This window comes from Stegodyphus dumicola, chromosome 7 (genome assembly GCF_044657685.1).
Source record: "Stegodyphus dumicola isolate Sdum_Otavi_A_Nest chromosome 7, ASM4465768v1".
Taxonomy (NCBI): domain Eukaryota; kingdom Metazoa; phylum Arthropoda; class Arachnida; order Araneae; family Eresidae; genus Stegodyphus; species Stegodyphus dumicola.
Window position 1 is genome coordinate 48064233 of NC_140774.1, and position 20134 is coordinate 48084366.

Here is a 20134-nt window from a genome sequence, read left to right on the forward strand (position 1 = left end):
AATAGAGAATTTCATCACAAATTGTAAATACTCATTGGCAGTCTGAGATTCTTTCCCCAGATTTCAAATTTTGTATAAGATTTATATCAAGTGTCAATTAATTAACTCCAATTCTGGATTTTTAGGAGAGCTGCATTTGTTTTTGGTTCTGAAAATAATGTAAAACTGACCTTCAAACCATTAAAATCTTTTTCTTCAAATTCTTGTCATAATAATGCTAATTAATTTAAAAGAAGTATTGTCGTGGATCTCTGCACATGAATACATTGTTTTCATATAAAATTGCTTATTAATTATTTTCATATCAAATTTCTTTGGGGACCACATATGATTTGCCATTTTGAGACCGCTGTATCATCATATGGGACATATAAGAAGCCAAGAAACAGAAAAAAAAAATAATAACTACTTTTAAACTCAGTATACAGTACAATGTAAAACTTTGGAAGCAGAATACATGCCTTTGCATAGTAATAATGCCTAAAACATAATAATTGCATGAAATTCAGTATAAACAACGAACATTCATTTCCCCAATCTGAATGCGATAAAAATACTGCATGGATTTAGGGATAAATGGAATATGCTTTTGTGTTGTGAGAGGAAAAAAAAAGGAGGGGAAGGTTTTCCCCTTTGCCTTGTAAAATATACTATTTTGTTAATGATGCTGATATTCACACAGCATGCTGTGGCAAAATTAGAAAAGACAGAACAGCGCACAATTGTGTATTTAAATAAAAAAAAGTGGGTGAAATTTAAAGTAATTAATAAAGATTTTATTATTGAGCTGAAAAAATAATAATTTCTTTTTTTGCTATTTCAAATATAAGACACATGCTGCATGCATTACATGTCCTAAGATGACACCCCTGTTTGTGATTCTTTCCCACCTTTCCTTAATTTGCTGCACTGTCAAGTAAATTGGAAGGCTAATTTTTTCAGATGTATCAATGAAAATAGAATTTTTTTAATTGTGTGCACTACAGTTTAGCATTTATTAAATTACAGTGTCACCTGTGTTTACTTGGCTTCTAAAGTTGAGGAATTCAATGTTAGTATTGGTCAGTTTGTGGCAAATGTGAAAGGAGATCGTGAGAAGGCCACAGAGATAATTTTGAACCATGAACTTCTTCTGATGCAGCAACTGAACTTTGATCTTGCTATATACAATGCTTTTAGGCCTGTGGAAGGGTTTTTAATTGACATAAAGGTTAGTAAAATATTTTTTGTAAATATACTAGCATTATTCATGTTCAGTCATTCTTATCTTATCACTATATCTTATCTTGTTCATTTGCACTTTGGCAGTTGAGGATGATGGTTCGGTAAAATCATCGAAACTAGTCCTATTAAATTTTTGAATAAAATGCTGATTTTTGTTGTTTGACTTCTAAATTAATATTTAAAGGTATTTAACCATGAAAATATTTTTATTTAAAGATATATTTTAGATTTTTTATTCACTTTATTCTGTTAATTTATTTTAATTAATAAGAAATAGCTCAGGTTTATGTATACTTTTTTTTATAAATTACTGTTATTTGCCGGCGTATAAGATGCATGCCTTTTATTATACACATTTTTGAAGGATAAATTTTTATTACTGATCATTGTAATGAATTTACAGTGTCTTAAATATAAAGTAATACAAAGTAACATTTTCTGCAAATACACAATCTATCTGGGAAAGAACACCTTTTAATCTTCTTCTTTAAAACCCAAACACTCATCTCTAGAGCTAAATGAAAAGTCACTTGAAATCTCTTCTAAATCAGCATCTGAGTCCTCATACAACAAATTGTCGTCTGTATCCAGTGCATTACTAATTTCACACTTCTCAAATGATTTAACCACTGTGTCTGTTTTCACAGCATCCCATGAAACTTTGACCCATTCACAAATGACGTATAAGACGCACCCTGTTTTTTAGACCTATTTTCAAAGAGAAAAAGTGTGTCTTATACACCGGCAAATGCAGTACTTTAAATTATTGAATATATTACAAAAAAGCCTGACTACCTGGCATTCAACTAATTGGAATGTTTGAATATTAAAAACTGTTTATAAACAAAAAATTAAACAAATGAGAGACTTGTAAAAGCTGTCATGAAGCTTGTATAAAAGTAATATTCAAAATGCTACGTTTCCCCCTTTTAATATCTAAATTGGGCACTCGGTTACATAGCTTTCTTTCATAAGATACTGATTAGCGCCTGCCCAACCAGTGTAACTATTATATAATTCCAAAAATTCGTCATTCAAATTGGACATTCCTCGTAAAATAGAAATGGAAATATATGAGAGATTCCTAATTTTTTTTACTGATGTTGAGTCTCTGTCTGTCAGGAGAACTGCTGTCACGAATATATTTAACATAATTTATTTTCGACTTTCTATCAACCATTTTCATCAATAAATAAAAAATTCTTGCTAAACGGGTATTTGGCACCAGTAAAGGATAAGTATGATGTCACTACACAACCATAAAATTTTCACATTTGTTTTATGTAAGCACAATTAATTCTAGATAAACTGATTGAATTTTTTCAAAGAATGATATAAATTAAGTCTTATTTATCTGCTTTTTATTGCATTTTGAAAAAAACGATTAAAATTTAGAACCTGTCGCCAATGAAGAAACATGTAGTGGAGTGTTCAGAATTATGGGATCCTGGCATCAAGAAAAGAGTGTGTTAATGAGCACAGCATAAGACTTTATTTGAAAATGAATATGCAATAGGCTTACAAAATGAAAAGTTATGACAAACAGTTTTAAACTAGAAATTTCTTTTCAGTCATTTGGCTTTTCCACCATGCATTTTTTATGCATGCATCTATCCAGAACTCTTCCATATGTAGTGTTCCGGTTTGACTAGAAACTTTCACTATGCCGATGTTCCGGTTTGATTAGAAACAAACTTTTCTCTGCCTCAGAATGGCAACTGTGAGAACTTGACTTTCGATTCGTTATGACGCAGCTAGAAAGCTGCTCCTGAGATGTAACATTAGATTCGATTCTAGATTCTAGATTAGATTAATTTTAGTATTTTAATAAATCCTTTTAAAACTAGATTGAGTATTTGATCATAGAATTATAGCTGAACCACCGCTTGCAGAAATTTAGATGTGGCATTTAGATGCGTCGTTAGATAGTTAGATGCGTAGGCAGCGACATTCGTGATTTGATGATTAGTGTACATTAGTGCATACATAAACATATTTTGGTGCATCGGCCGGGAAGCCGGCTAATATTCGAATATATGGATTCGTAAGTATGAATGGCACGGTGCGAAGTGTGCAAAGCCTGCAAACAGGTAGGATAAGTTTTCTATTTTAAAGTGTAATTATGGAAGATCCTGTCGCTAAGCTTAAATCGAAACGCAAAGTATTAAGGACCGCAGTGTCTAAGGTACTAAAGAAAATTGAGACAGAATTTAGCAAAGATGATGTAAGTATAAATGTAATAGAAGAAACTTTAGACATATTAAACGAAAAGGCAAAAACTCTGAGTGATTTAAACACTCAAATAGAACAGGATTTGAAGGTCCCAGAGGATGAATTTGAATTTGAAGTTTCATCCGCTCTAGAATATGAAGAAAAAATCCAACTGTGGCAATTTAAAGCAAGAAAAAAATTGAGGGAATTACACAAACTCGAAAATTCGGATAAGGAAAGTATGAACATTCCTAATGAAACCGCTATAGATTCCAAACTTGAAAATAATAAAATTATTCGCCTTCCAAAATTGACTATCACTAAATTTTTTGGTTATTCTAGCAATTGGCAGGAATTTTGGAGTCAGTTCGTGGCAGCTATCCATAACAATGACTCATTATCAAAAGTAAATAAATTCAGTTACTTAAAGTCATTACTAAGTGGGGTAACTTATAATGCCATTTCCGTACTTTCGCTTACAAATGAGAACTACGATTCAGCTATAGAACTGTTAATTAACAGGTTTGGGAGAAAAGATTTGGTAATAAATGCTCACATGAATAAACTGTTAAATCTTTCCCCTGTAAGAAATGTAAGGCAGCATAGAAAATCTTAGGAATTTATATGATCAGTGTGAAACTCAAATTAGATGCTTAAAGTCAATGAACGTCGTATCAGAAACTTACGGTAGTTTACTTTGCCCAATATTGTTAAAATTAGTTCCATCAGAGATAACATTAGAATACAGTCACTGTAGAAACAGTGACCAAACATGGAACGTTAACGAATTAATGGAATTTATTCGTAAAGAAATAGAAACTCGCGAAAGAGCTACACAGTTAAATGAAAGTAGAGAAACAAAAACAAAACACCGAGTGGGAATGATTCAAAACTGGAGGCATAAATCAAACGATCCTGTCCACTCCACTCGCAATAATGTAAACAACAAGCGCAGTAAACAGTCTGAAAGAAGTTCGCCTAAAACATATGAATATGTTGCTCCAGTTGCTATCAGTAAATGCATATATTGTGACGAACTACACCATTTGGAGCGCTGCGAAATTAAAACCGTGGAGGAGAAAAGAAATATTTTAAAATCTCAAGCCCGATGTTTTTTGTGTCTAAAATCTCAGCATAAAATTAAGCTGTGTAAGGAAAGAAAAATGTGCGAAATATGTAATAAAAAACACAATGGGTCTATTTGTTTCCAACTCGAAACCAAATCGGAGAAAAACAACATCATGTCAACAATTCCATCCAGTGAAGAAGATGTTCAGATTAGTCAATTAAAAACCGAAACTTTCCGCAGTGCATTGCTACAAATGTGTACTGTGATGATACGTCCATTTTCTGAGAAGGATAATTTAGAACCAGTTCGTATTCTATTAGACAATGGATCGATGAGAAGTTTTATAATTTGGGACATTTCAGAGACGTGTAAATTACCTGTTATTCGAAAGGAAACTTTGTCCGTATTTGCATTTGGAGTTAACCAGGCAACAGAACAAACTTACAATGTTGTGAAATTTAAACTAGAAAACAGAAGTAAACCATCCCTAAATATAGAAATTGAAGCTTTAGAAACTAACCAAATATGTGCAGCTAATTTAGCTTTCCCTGATATCCCAGTTTCCAAAATTAACGAAGAGTTAATAGGATTACAACTCACAGAAGCTAAAATCAGCTAGAGATTGGAGACTACGTTTCTCCAATCTCTCAATCTTCTTTTAGCTGATTCTTGTCAATTCAGTAATAAAAATATTGCTGTCTTGATCGGAGCAGATTACTATCATGAAGTAATAACTGGTAGACTTAAACATTTTAAAAATAAACTTATAGCTTCCGAAACAATATTTGGATGGTGCCTTCGAGGCCGGACTGATTCTAACGGTAAATTGTTAAACATGGACATTATTGTTGACGATAAATTGATCTCAACACAGTTAAAGCAGTTTGGGGAATTGGAAACATTGGGAATAGAACAAGGGAAGGAAATTAGTAAAATAGATAATGACACTTTAGAAAATTTTAACAGAACTATCAAATTTAAAGAAACGTGATATGAGGTTAAACTCCCTTGGAATGAAAATTCGTCTGAATTAAAAACGAATTACGTAAATGCAGAAGTTTGCTTTAATAAACTGGTTAAAAGGTTAAGAAATGATCCACTGCTTCCTCAGCAGTATCACTCAGTTATAGAAAAGCATTTAAAAATGGGTATAGCTGAGGAAATTGATCCAAGTTCTGAAGAAACAGGAAGAATTTATTACATGCCTCACCAGCCAGTTATTCGACCTGACAAACCCGTGAGAGTTGTATTTGATGCATCCAGCCATTCAAAAAATTAATACTCTTTAAACGATTGTCTCTATTCCGGTCCTAATTTAAATCCACCATTGTTAGAGATATTAATACAATTTCGTACACATAGCATAGCATTTACTGCCGACATTGAACAAGCCTTTCTCCAGATTTCTCTGTCACCTGAAGATAGGGATGCTGTAAGATTTTTGTGGGCAAATAACCTTACAGATAAGGATGGGACACATAACACGAAAATACTTAGGATGACTCGCGTTTTGTTTGGAGCTACATCCAGCCCATTTTTGCTTGCCGTAACTATCAAACATCACATAAATACCTTTAAAGAAACAAATCAGAAAGCAGTTAAACTATTGAACGAATGTTTATACGTAGACGATTTAATAGGTGAGGATGAAGACGAAAATGAAGCTAAACTCATATATGAAGATATTAGATATAGTCAAAAGTCGTTAATTCGGACACCCATAATCCAGAATGATCTATAATCCGGACCTCAAAGCTAAAAACTTTCTGCGCATGCGCCGCGTTGGCACATGCGCATAGGTGTTACACGTGTGCGCAAGACCTTTACGACTGCGCATATGCTTGTGCGCAAGTGCAGAATACGTTTTCGCGTGCGCATTTTATGTATAACGGAGGGTATAAGCTAAAATTATCTAATTATCTATTTCAGTTAATGTTGATGATTGCGTTGTTCCTTAATCTTCAAATTGGATCCAGGTTATTATTTTTTTGCAGACTGTAAGAGCAATTTTATAAAAGTAAACTTGAACTTTCGATTATGTCAGATAGAATTTCCGATGCTGGAGCTCCCAAAGGATCTACAAAACAAAAGTATGTTTCGATGTCCATCAAACAAAAAGTGGAATTGCTGCAAAAAATGGATAAAGACTTGAAGAAGGTGCCAGAGAGGTTAGTGAAAATGAAAAAATTTCAATTGGCAAGTTAGTCGGTATTCTCGGCACAGCAATTACGGGACTTGAACAGTATCTGAACAAAAAATTATCTCTGTTTATAGAATTAAAGAGAAAGTATTATCACATAAAATGAAGCAACTTAAACAACTTACATTGAAAGAAATGTTTAATAAAGTAAACAAATAAATGTTAAGCTTTTTTTTTTTTTTTCCTAAATTTTGATACCCTTTAGATCATAATTGTTCTTTATTTCATAAATTACGGTTTCATATTTTTAATTTTAGAATTTCTGCATGCCATCTTTATGAGATTTAAACTGATGATCTATAATCCGGAAAAATTGATAATCCGGAATCGCCGAAGTCCAGATGAGTCCGGATTAACGACTTTTGACTGTATATATTGAAGGCTGCTGGTTTCAACATGCGAAAATGGAAAACAAATTGTGGGAATCTGCAGGAAGTTTTTGACGAATATGAAAATGGTGAAATCCAGAACGTTTTGGAACAGAAGGTATTGGGATATAAATGGAATTACAAGGAAGACCTTCTGAAGATAGAATCACAAAATCTGACTAATCAAGGGAAAACAAAGTTAATGACAAAAAGAAAAGTTCTTAAAACCATTGGAAAGCTTTACGATCCCATTGGATTCATAAGTCCATTCACTATTAGGGCAAAAATACTAAAGCAGGAAATTTGGCAATTTGGGGTAGATTGGGATGATCTGTTACCATTGGACTTTGAAAACAGAATGAAAAATGGGTTAATGAACTGTCAGCGATTCAGGATGTAAACATTCTGCGACATTACTTCCGAAAGACTAACAAGTCTGAATTGAGAGATATTCAAATGCATTGCTTTACCGACGCTAGTCAGAATGCATATGGAGCTGTGATATACCTGCGATACGTCACGATGGACAGTGAAATAGGAAGTAGTTTTGTCATTTCCAAAGCCAGAGTAGCTCCACTGAAGAAGCTGTCCCTTCCAAGATTAGAGCTGATGGGGGCGCTCATTGGAGCAAGATTAGCCTCAAATGTGAAAGAACAGTTAGAGAAAAGACTCCAGATGAATGTATATTTTTAGTCAGACTCTTCTGTTACGTTACATTGGATAAAGGGCGATTTAAATAAATGGAAGCCATTCATCCAACATCGAGTAATGGAAATACGAGAGAAAACATCACCTGAGTCCTGGAATTATTGCCCTGGAGATGAAAATCCGGGTGATATGCTGACCAGAGGAACAAAGACAAATTCCACGAAAGTAATAACGTTATCTGAACTACGAAATAGTGACATGTGGTGGTATGGACCTAAGTGGCTATTACAGAGCATAGATTCATGACCTAAACTTGCAGAATCAGCAAGAGATTTCAAAGATAATGAAGAGCTTGAACTTCGAAGGGGAGCTGTAGTGAACTCAACAGTCACAGGTGAAAATTCCATTGAGAACGAATTCATTAAAAGGTATTCGCCATTCAGCAAATTGATTAGAACTACTGCGTGGTGTTTAAGGTTTGCGAACAACTGTAGAACCAATCCACCATTAAGAAAAGAAAGTTTTTTTGAGTGCTTCTGAACTACAGAATGCAACAAAGGTGCTAGTCAAATGTGTACAACATTCTGAATTTCAACCTGAAATTAAGTGCTTGCAGTCGAAACGATCAGTTCCAAGTAATAGTAAGGTTTATTCCTTAAATGTATTTCTGGATGAAGATGAACTTTTACGAGTTGGTGGGAGACTACGTTTCTCCAATCGTTCAGAAGACCAGAAACATCAATTTCTTTTACCCAAAAGACATCATTTTACTGAATTACTCATAGATTATTATCACAAAAATTCTCTTCATTCGGGCGTTCAAACAACACTTTCTCTTATTAAACAATTATACTGGATACCTTCCGGACAAGATAGAGTTAGACGCATTATAAATAAATGCATGACGTGCTTTCGAACAAGGAACCAAACCATAAACCAAATGATGGGAGACTTACCTAGAGATAGAGTTGTAATAACTAGACCATTCGAAAAAATAGGACTGGACTTTGTAGGTCCAGTTATCACCAAGCCTAATTTGAAAAGATCTAGGGTTACGTTAAAATCATACATTGCAATATTTATTTGCTTTAGTACAAAGGCTATTCATCTAGAAGTAGTATCGGATTTGTCTACTGAAGTATTTCTAACATGTCTTAGAAGGTTTATTGCCAGACGATCTAAACGATCCATTGTTTGGAGTGATAATGCTACGAACTTCAAGAGAATGAAGAATGTTCTTGATAAACTCTTTAGAATTTGTAGATCGGATCCCATTCAGCGCTTTAGTTCCGAAGAAGGTATAACATGAAAATTTATTCCTCCTTCTTCCCCGCATTTTGGCGGATTATGGGAGGCTAATATAAAATCAATGAAGAGAATTTTGACAAAGGTCGCGAAAACGAAAATTTTAAACTTTGAAGAGCTGTATACATTAATTACACAAATGGAAGCCTGCTTGAACTCTCGACCTCTATCACCTGTTTCAGCTGATCCAACAGATCTTCAGCCTTTGACTCCAGGTCATTTCCTAATAGGAGCTCCACTTTTGTCGATGCCAGAACCGAATGATTCTGTAGATTCGTTGACCTTGTCTTCTAGATGGACTTTAATCCAAAAACTTAGAGCTAATTTCTGGAACCGTTGGAGCGTGGAATATCTTACTCATTTGTAGAACCACTCAAAATGGAATCAAGTGAGGTTCAATCTCAAGGCAGGACAACTAGTCTTGTTAAAGGATAAAAACAAGACACCCATGAAGTGGACACTAGCTCGCATCGAGGAAACCTTTCCTGGTCCAAATGGACTAGTACGAGTCGTAGACGTCAGAACTTCAGATGGAATCTTTCGCCGAGCCGTCTCCAATATCAGTCCACTTCCATTTCCAAATGATGTTGGACAATTGTCCAACGGGGGCCGGGATGTTCCGGTTTGACTAGAAACTTTCACTATGCCGATGTTCCGGTTTGATTAGAAACAAACTTTTCTCTGCCTCAGAATGGCAACTGTGAGAACTTGACTTTCGATTCGTTATGACGCAGCTAGAAAGCTGCTCCTGAGATGTAACATTAGATTCGATTCTAGATTCTAGATTAGATTAATTTTAGTATTTTAATAAATCCTTTTAAAAATAGATTGAGTATTTGATCATAGAATTTTAGCTGAACCACTGCTTGCAGAAATTTAGATGTGGCATTTAGATGCGTCGTTAGATAGTTAGATGCATAGGCAGCAACATTCGTGATTCGATTAGTGTACATTAGTGCGTACATAAACATGTAGCATTCAACATTTCTCCTTTCTAGATAAATCAAGCTTTTATTATGTACAGTGTCTCACGTTTATTTTTTGGACCTTATGTTTTTCAATTTTATTTCAAATATCAGTAACTAAATATTAGTGAAAAAGACTTCATTTTCCTTTCACAAATACTATCAGTCATCTTTTTTAAAGCCTGCTTATTTTGAAAAAAAGTTACTCAAAACACATTTGGTTAAAAAAAAAGTTTATTCAAAATGTTTTGGAAATGAACTCCATGAGTATTCAGACATTTTGAACGAACAGTTTATATTCAATAAATCATGTACTGGATATTCTTTAGCTAAAATTAATTTTTCAAGGACATTGGTTACTTTTAAACTATTATTTTTATGTAAGAATGCTTCATTTTATTCCATTCCTTTGTAAAAATTGCTTTTAATAGCTTTTGGTGAAATACCATGCTTCCATACTCTTTTTTTCAACTCATTCCATACATGTACCATAAGATGTAAGTGAAGAATATGGGGTGGGGATTTTGATAACTTCAGGACAGCAGTATAATAACCACAAGCTAGCATTTAAGACTGTATGTTTAGGATTGTTAACCTTATAGGACTTGAATGTATTTGCATTCCAAATTTTCTTGCAAATTCTTTTTCAGGTTTTCATAAAAAAATTTTTAGTTATTTTTACTGATCTACATTATTTTCTGTAAAAACTAAATTTCCTATCCCAGAGGTTATAAAACATTTCCAAACCATTTTGCCTCCACTCCTGTGCTTACAGTACACAATAGATTTTTCATATTCAATTCCTGATTCATCTTTTGGCACATATTAATTCATCCTTTGGCCTCAGTTATATTAATTTTATCTTGTGTGCAGATATAACATCGTTCTATATGATAAATCTTTGCTTAGCATGGATTTTGCGAATGTTGTGAATATTTTTCTTGTTGATAAACAAATTTTCTTCTTGCTGATTGCGTATTGTATCCGTGTGCCTACTGACTATACTAAATAGTTTCAGGGTTAACTTTTATTGCAAACTATTCTTCTAAATCCTTTGCACATTTTTTTAATTATTAATCTTTTTTGGGGGGGCATAGAATAAATTTCTGATTCCTTGGTGTTAGCTTAGAGTTCATCGCAATTTCCATCATTTTAACATGAAAGATAGTTGAATGCTTTACGTTGTAGTGGCAGCGCCAAACAGGCGATACAGACTCAAAAACTCTGGAGAAAAGCACCAATTGGTGAAACAGTAAACCTGCTTGACAACCCTACGGGCCTGGCGGGAAGAGAAGAATTTTCCCCGCCAGTTCTGGGTAACGAATTCAGTCTGTGTGTGTGCGTCTGTAAAACAACTCGTCTTGTGCCTTCCATGTGATATGTAACTTCGATTTGGGACTGTACGCTTCCTTAAGCCATTATTATGTATTTATATTACTTCTCCTTATTAAATCTCATTCTTAATGTTAAATGCCTATCTCAATTAAGATTGCTATTTTTCTAGGTTAGGTTATCTATACTTTTGTAGGCACGTGTTACTCGCGCGTACCTCACTGGTGACCCTGTCTCTCGCTCCTTCTATTTCAGATTCCTAAGGGCTATCTGTCTCAATCTTTCTTATAAAGCTAGAAATATGCCTTACTTTTTGGGAATGCTTTTTTTTCTGAGTAAAAACTGCTCCATCCTATTTATTTTCCTTAATTTCTTTCTCATTTTATGGTACGGATTACACGTGGTTTATCACACTGTTAAGGAGGATTTACAGGTATGTGGTCAAATTTTTTTCATTATCTGTGATTGGCCTTAAGGTGCTTTTGTGATACATTTTGCTCTAAAATTATAGTTTTAATTTAAGCTTAATTATTCATTGTTTAAAATTGATCTTTGTGTAATATTGGTGTTCGCAGTTTTATTGAGATATTGAATGACTTCATTATTTTATTCTAAACTGATTCGTAAATTAAGTAAGCATAGTGCAAAACATTAAGTTAATGATTACGATGTATTTATAATTTTTAACCATGCCAGGATCGGAAGGCCAAACCAACGACAAATCGAATGTGGTGGCACAGGAGCCACAAATCTCACACGTGGCGGTTAAAATTCCCCCTTTATGGAAAAATAATGTTAAACTTTGAGTTATTCAAGTTGAAAGTAACTTTGCTGTAGCAAAGATTAGTAACGATATTACGAAATATAACCACGTGATTTCTTCCATAGACCCTGAAACTCTTTCTGCGGTATCAGATATTTTATTTAATTCCCCCACGACGGAAAAATATAATGCCCTAAAAGCTAGGTTAATAGCGGAATTTTCGGATTTGGAAAACGAACAAATACGCAGACTTATTTCTGAATTGCATTTAGGGGATGACAAACCATCTCACTTATTGAGAAAAATGAGAGAATTGGGTGGAAAATGTATAACGGATGAATTTTTAAAATCATTATGGCTTCCAAGGTGCATGCCATTTTATCAATAAGTTCTGAATCCTTAGATAATCTAGCAAAAATGGCTGACAAAATAGCTGAAGTGCGCAAGCCAATGAACAATAGCGTGTTCGCTGTCCAGGCAGCTTCGGCGAGTTTCCCCAGCGATCCGAACGATTCTTGTGCCCCCTCAAAGAGCTTAAAGGCCTTAAGGAGTGAAATTTCTGCCCTAAGTAAACAGGTCGAGCGACTCTCCCGTGAAAAAACGAGGAATAAATTCCCTCGGGATCCACATAACAGACCGCGTAGTTTTTCACGTGGGCATTTTCGAGAGCGCGTTAGCAATTATTGTTATTTTCACTCGCGATTTGGTAGTAATGCACAAAAATGTCGAGCACCTTGTTCTTTTTCTCAGAATACTACGGCCCAGGAAAACTAGAAGTAGCGGCTGTGGATCGAAACTCGTCGGCAGTCGTGCATTCATGTCGTTTACATGTTTACGATAACACATTAAATTAAAAATTTTTGATTGATTCGGTTCGGATGTCTCATGTGTGCCAGCGACTTCTAAGTTTAAAAAAATGTATCCTGATTCGTTACAATTATTTGCCGCGAATAATTCCAGAATGTCTACATATAGAACAAAATTGTTAAATGGGAATTTTGGACTTACACAAAACTTTTCTGGGAAGTTTTTAATCGCCGATGTACCAGTGCCTATAATAGGAGCCGATTTTTTAAGACATTTTGATCTTTTAATTGATTTAAAACGAGGTAGGCTTATCGATAATACTACGAAATTAACTTGAATTGGTTTTCTTTCCAATTCTGAAAATTATTTTTCGGTAAAGCTAATATCGGGTGATTCACTGTATCACAGAATCTTGAAAGACTTTCCGGATTTACTGAAGTTAAAATCTGATTTGGGCAGAGTAAAGCATAGTACGGTTCATTACATAGAAACAAACGGTCCTCCCGTGCATAGTAAACCGCGTAGGTTAACCCCTAAGTTATACGAAGCAGTAAAAAAAAATTTCAATTTATGATGGATCAAGGTATTTGTAGGCCATCAAAATTGGCATGGTCATCACCTCTTCATGTAGTTTCTAAAAGTTCGGGCAATATACGGCCAGTAGGAGACTACCAAAAATTAAACGCGTGCACCGAACCCAATAGATATCCTATCCCGCATTTACAAGATTTTAATAATACACTTAGCGGAAAGAAAATTTTTTCAAAAATTGATATCTTTCGGGCATATCATCATATACCAGTTCATCCAGATCATATACCGAAAACTGCAGTTTGTACCCCATTTGGTCTTTTTGAATTTCCGTTTTTAAATTTCGGACTGTGCGGAGCAGCTCAAACCTTTCAAAGGTTTATGAACGAAATTCTTGGAGATCTAAAATTTGCCTATGTCTACTTAGTGATATTTTGATATTTAGTGATACAGAAGATGATCATAAATCTCACTTACATACTGTTTTTGAAAGTAGTGTAACATGTAGTTAAACGTACTGTTTAACTACATGTGGATTGACGATAAACGCTTCGAAATGTGTTTTTGGCATTCCCAAAATATCTTTCTTAGGACATTTAATTAATAAAGATGGGACAAACCTCTGACGAACAAAGTTGAACCGATACTTAACTACCCACTTCCTAAAATGGTAAAAGATTTGCAGAGATTTTTAGGATTTTTAAATTTTTACCGTCAATTTTTACCCAACGTAGCCCAGAATCAAATACAGTTAACTTCGTATTTAAAAGGGGCTAAGAAAAATGATAAGACAACCTTGAATTTGTCTGAGGAAGCACGTAATGAATTTCAAAAGTGTAAACAGTTAATCACGAATGCGGTTGTTTTAGCACACCCAAAGAAAGATGCCCAGTTGGTTTTACAGGTTGATGCGTCAGACGGAACGCTATCACAAATAATTGATGGAAACTTACAGCCTCTCGCATTTTTCTCAGAAAGCTTTCGCAAGCAGAAAGAAACTATAGTGCGTATGATCAGGAGCTATTGGCAGCTTATGCTGCTATTAGGCATTTTAAGCATATGTTGAAAGCACGGAACTTTTCTTTAATCACCGATCACAAACTGCTTACATATGCATTCCGACAGCATTTGGATAAGTGTTCACCTCGTCAGGCTAGGCAGTTAGACTTTATCTCACAATTCACCACTGAAATATACCATATAAAAGGTTTGGATAATATCGCCGCGGACGCACTTTCGAGCATAGAAGCGATAAGCATGCCTAACCCTATCGACTATGAGGAAATTGCTAAAATGCAACAAATTGATCCAGAATTACAAACTTTACTTAAAAATTCAAAAAATTTCTACAACTCAAAAAAGTTACCTTACCTAATTGTAGTTCACCAATATATTGTGATTTGTCAACAGGTATCGCCCGCCCTTACATTCCCCCGGCATTCCGTGAGAAAGTTTTTGCCACATTGCACAATTTATCTCACCCCGGCATTCGTGCATCAACAAAGTTAATATGCTCTCGGTTTGTTTGGTCTTCCATCCATAAAGATTGCGCACAATGGGCACGACAGTGCATTCCATGTCAGAAAGCAAAAGTAAGCAGACACACTAGAACCCCGTTAATGAAGTTTCCAGACCAATCACAGAGATTTGATCATGTCCACCTTGACCTCGTTGGTCCGCTACCTCCTTCTCAAAATAATTATTACTGTTTAACTATGATAGATAGGTTTACTAAATGGCCCGAAGCAGTACCCATACCAGACATAACTGCATTCACAGTAGCGCAAGCTTTCTATGACCACTGGATTACACAATTTGGTTGTCCAGCTGTTATTACTACTGACCAAGGGCGACAGTTTGAAAGCGGCTTATTTCGAGCCCTTTCCCAATTATTGGGAATGGACGTCTCCATACCATCCACAGGCGAATAGACTTATCGAGGAATCCCACCGTCCTTTGAAAGCTGCCTTAAAAGCTTATGATACCAGTAACTGGGTGGCGGCTCTTCCAATGCTTCTGATGGGTTTCCGCTCTGCTCTCAAGGAGGACATAGGAGCAATCACTTCTGAACTTGTGTATGGAAAGACGATTTGTCTCCCAGGAGAATTTTTCAATTCGACTCCTATGGATGCGTCCCCCAAACAGTTTGTGGAAGATTTAAAATCTCATTTTGCCAGTGTCCGCCCGACTACGACTTATAGCCACTGTCAGCGAACCTGTTTCGTTCATCCACGGCTTCACGAATCCACGCATGTGTTTGTTCGAAGCGAGGGACTTCGAAAACCACTGCAAGCTCCCTATGATGGACCATTTAAAGTGCTAGAAAGACGAAATAAAACGTTTGTTTGCTTAGTCCCTTTTATTTTGAGATCAAACGTTTTATTTCGTCTTTCTAGCACTTTAAATGGTCCATCATAGGGAGCTTGCAGAGATTGAAACCCGCTTTTGTAACCATGGACTCTTCACAAGTTGTTCCAAAGAATTTAAAAAAAAATCTTCGGACATTGGTATCACCCGTTCTGGACGATTAATCCGACCCCCACGTTGGTATGTCACATTTCGTTGACACTGCGGAGGGAGTATGTAGCGGCAGTGCCAAATAGGCGATACAGACTCAAAAACTCTGGAGAAAAGTGCCAATTGGCGAAACAGTAAACCTGCTTGACAACCCTACGGGCTGACGGGAAGAGAAGAACTTTCCCTGGCAGTTCTGGGTAACGAATTCAGTCTGTGTGTGTGCGTCTGTGAAAAAACTCGTCTTGTGCCTTCCACGTGTAACTTCGATCTGGGACTGTACGCTTCCTTAAGCCATTATTATGTATTTATATTACTTCTCCTTATTAAATCTCATTCTTAATGTTAAATGCCTATCTCAATTAAGATTGCTATTTTTCTAGTAAGGTTATCTATACTTTTGTAGGCACGCATTACTCGCACGTACCTCAATGTCAAGGTGGTTTTTTTTTTTTTTTTTTTTTTTTTTTTTTTTTTTTTTTTGGAGATTTTGAATGCTTTTACTGTCTTTGACGTGATCATTAGCTAAATTTCTAATAGAACTTGTCATTTGTTTATAGCATCTTGCCATGTTCTTTTCAGATATGGAACTATTAATATATTTTGCTAAACAAGTAATAATTTCCAAATGCAGATGATACTTGTCATGTATTTTCATTTATTATGATAAGGAATATGATTTTACAAAATATCTCAATGAAACGTTTGAATGTTCCAATTATTAGCCAAGTTACAAATTAACAATTTTTGAATAAATTAATTTTATTACAAGGAATTTTTATGATATTTATTTTGCAATGAGCAAGGCCTTAAAAGGGATGAAAATTATATATATTATGCTCACCTCTTTGGAATGGAAACCAAACTATACAATAAATAACAAATATTTTACTTTGCTCCAACATACAAAATGAAAGCATAATATAACATTGCATCTTTAGAACACAGTTATAATAAAAATAATTGAGTGTTGCCACATCGCCGAAACAAAATCCAAGAAAACTTTGTTTATCTAAAATTATGTTTTACGAATAACAGCAATGCCCTCTTTCGGGAGATGGCAACACGGTGAATGTTGTAACACAGTACAAATTCCAAAATCTGAGATGATTGCTGGTCTGATCCAGACCTCTGGACCGTCAACATTTTTTTTTTTTTTTTTTTTTCAAAAAAAAAAGAATTAAGATTCTGAGAGTAGAATTTGCTTTTGCATACGCTTAATGCTTCATGTATGCACAATAGACTTTTTTTCATAACAAAGCATATGGAAGTATATCATTTTGGCACTAAATAAAACACATTCATGTTAAAGAAATACTTCATTTACTAGCATGAATCTGTATGTGCATCACTGATTTTACACTTACTGCATAACTTATATCCCTGATATATGCAAAATTTTTCAGTTAATGAAATTTATGGAGAAATGTTGATAAATGAAGATGATAGAATACTCCTTTGCGAAGCCAGTGCCTTAATCATCAGTCAACTAAGGGATGGCAAAATCTGTAGCATGGTTCTAAGACCAGAAAATATTGCTACCAATGTTGAAGAAAGTGACAGATAGGTTCTTGAGAATGGAAAAATTTCGATTGGCAGTTTAGGAGAAATTCTCAACACAGCAATTACAGGACTCTTTGTAACTAAGCAAGAAATTATTTTTACTTTGTAGGGTTCATTTTAATTTTCTAACCCATTATTTTAAGTTCTGACTTATGTAACTGATTTTCTTATCAAGTTTCATTTCATTTACCTACCAAAATGTAAATTTCTAGCACATGCTTAAATTAGGTGGAAAGAAGGAAGTATTTAAAGAAAGGTTTTGGAGGGTGAAATCTGAGCATGTTCTGCCTGCTTGAAGGTTACATTGCTTACTTTGATTCTTTAGTGATTAGAATTCTGTGGCATTGATTTATTTTGTCATTAGGTTTGTTTATACCGACTTCTATCAGAGCCAGATACTTAAACTGTGAAGCTGTTAGGCAATACTTCACCAATTTTATCCATTACTTTTTTATTTAAGTATTATTTCTATAAGCATGAGTTGATGTTGAATGTTTCAGTTAAAAAATGGTTTTATATACCCTTCTCTGATTTTGTATACTTTAAAAGACTTGGTGACAATTCACCAAAACATAGCATACATTTTATGTTAGCAAAGAATGCACAACGTTAGAATGTATAAAATTAGAAAGAAAATATTAGCTGGAAAAACAAAGCAGTTTAAAAAATTATGTTGAAACAGCTGTTTAATAAGGCAAACAAATAAATAACAAGCCTTTTTCATAAATTTTGATTCCCTTAATGCTTTATTATTTCATAAACAACTACTCATATTTTTAATTTAATTTCTACGTATAATCTTACTAGATTTAAACTGATAATCTAAAATCTGAATGAGATAATATAAATTGAATTTTTTTACTTATTTAGAAAAACAAAATTGAAGTTTTTGTTTCAGTATAAAATACAAAATCTACACAAATAAATTTTAAAACTAAGTATCTGAAAATAAATGTAAGACTCTGTGTGCAGTTTAAAATTATGCAAAATTCCGAAATATTTAGATATTATCTCCTTTTGCTAAAATTTATTTTCATCTTAAAGAATCTGTCTCAAATTTTGATCCTCAGTAAACCTATACCATCATTTAATATTCTTCAGCAAAAGTCAATGAGTGATAAAATTTTGCATTAAAGAGGAATCACATACAGTAAGAAACATAAATTCCTAAGTCTTCTGTCATCCATCATTAGACTTTTGATGATTGTTTTAATTTTTATTCAGGAAAAATTATCCCAAAATCATCCTGAGTTGGTGAATTGGACTTCTTTTCATCAACACCTCACACAAAGGCATTATTATTGTAAATATGTGAATTTTATGTTTCCATGTAAAATAAATAATACTGCTAACTTTATAGACAGGAAATAATTATTTCAGCTACGTCTTAAATAATTCTGTTTTCTTATTTAAAAAGTGGAATCTGATTTGGCTTAATTTGTAATGGAATAATATGGTAGCATATTGTTGTAAATATCTGTAAATATTTAAATCATTTTTATTGCATTGTTGTTTTTCTATATTTTTTAGGTATTTTATGATTATATCCACTCAGTCCTGAAAAAAATTCACCAAACAGTGCATTATATCACTAAAATAGGCAAGTGATGACTTTGCCAAATTGTATTTATGTAGCAATCCAGGTATGTGTGCAGCAGATGAGCTATGGTCATTAGTACTTGCTTCTGTTGCACTGAATTTTTTTTTTTTGGGGGGGGGGTTAAGAAATTGTAATGGGACTGTGAAGTTTGCCAGCTGATGAAAAAGAAAGCATTTCATTTCTTCAGAAATATGGCTTTGTCTAAATGCAAAATTCGAATCTCATGAATTTGTACTTGAAATTTTATGAATCAGAATTTGTGCACTGATACTAAATTTCTGGCTGACTGGGATTTTTTATTAACAAGACCAGATTTCTGTATGCATGGTAAAGCAACAGTGTGTGCAATTACTTGGTTTTTTTTAAAGCAAAAACAGATAAATGTGTATATGAAGAGAACAATAATGTGTGCAGTGCAAAGTTGTTTCATGATGCAAAGGTTTCTACAGTTCTGTGATTTTTTTAAACTAAAACAGATTACTGTATATGTGGAGAAAAGAACAGGAAAAAAATGCCTTTTATTATGGATATTTTTTGCATTTTAAATTTTGTTAATTGGTTACTATTTTTTATAATTCTTGGTGCATCACCATTTTTGAAAATGGCTGTTGTCTTTTGTCTCGTAGATTGGCAGAAAAATTAGTTGCCAACAGTAGGTGATTTTTCAGAAAAACTGGATGGATAATCAGAAAGTATTAACAATCAGAGATATGATTGATATGCATTATATTTTGCTTTTAGGATTTATTTTGTTTTTCTGGCCACCTGTTTTGTTTATTATATGCTAGTTTTTTATGTGGAATTTTTAATCTTTTGGTTCAGAGTATGGCAATATTTAGACTGTAAAAAATAGCTCAAGTGAAATTGGGTGATTTGAACAAATATGCTCCTCATGGAACTTGGTGACTCATTTTCCTCAAAGCTTCAAGAATACTGTGCTACACAGCTCTCTGCTAATATTACACTATACAATGTGTATCAGTACAGCGGTAACAAACTTTCAGGAGAGATAGAGTATACCTAGACAATGGGAA

At 34.1% G+C, this 20134-nt stretch overlaps 1 protein-coding gene across 1 annotated transcript in view; it reads left to right on the plus strand.

Annotated features, from left to right (window-relative positions):
* Positions 1–20134, plus strand: part of CycH (cyclin H) — a 124643-nt gene that overhangs the window by 38136 nt on the left and 66373 nt on the right. The window contains exon 5 of the mRNA XM_085820163.1: positions 1009–1210. Coding sequence (XP_085676289.1) covers positions 1009–1210 — 202 coding nt within the window. The remainder of the gene's footprint in view (positions 1–1008; positions 1211–20134) is intronic.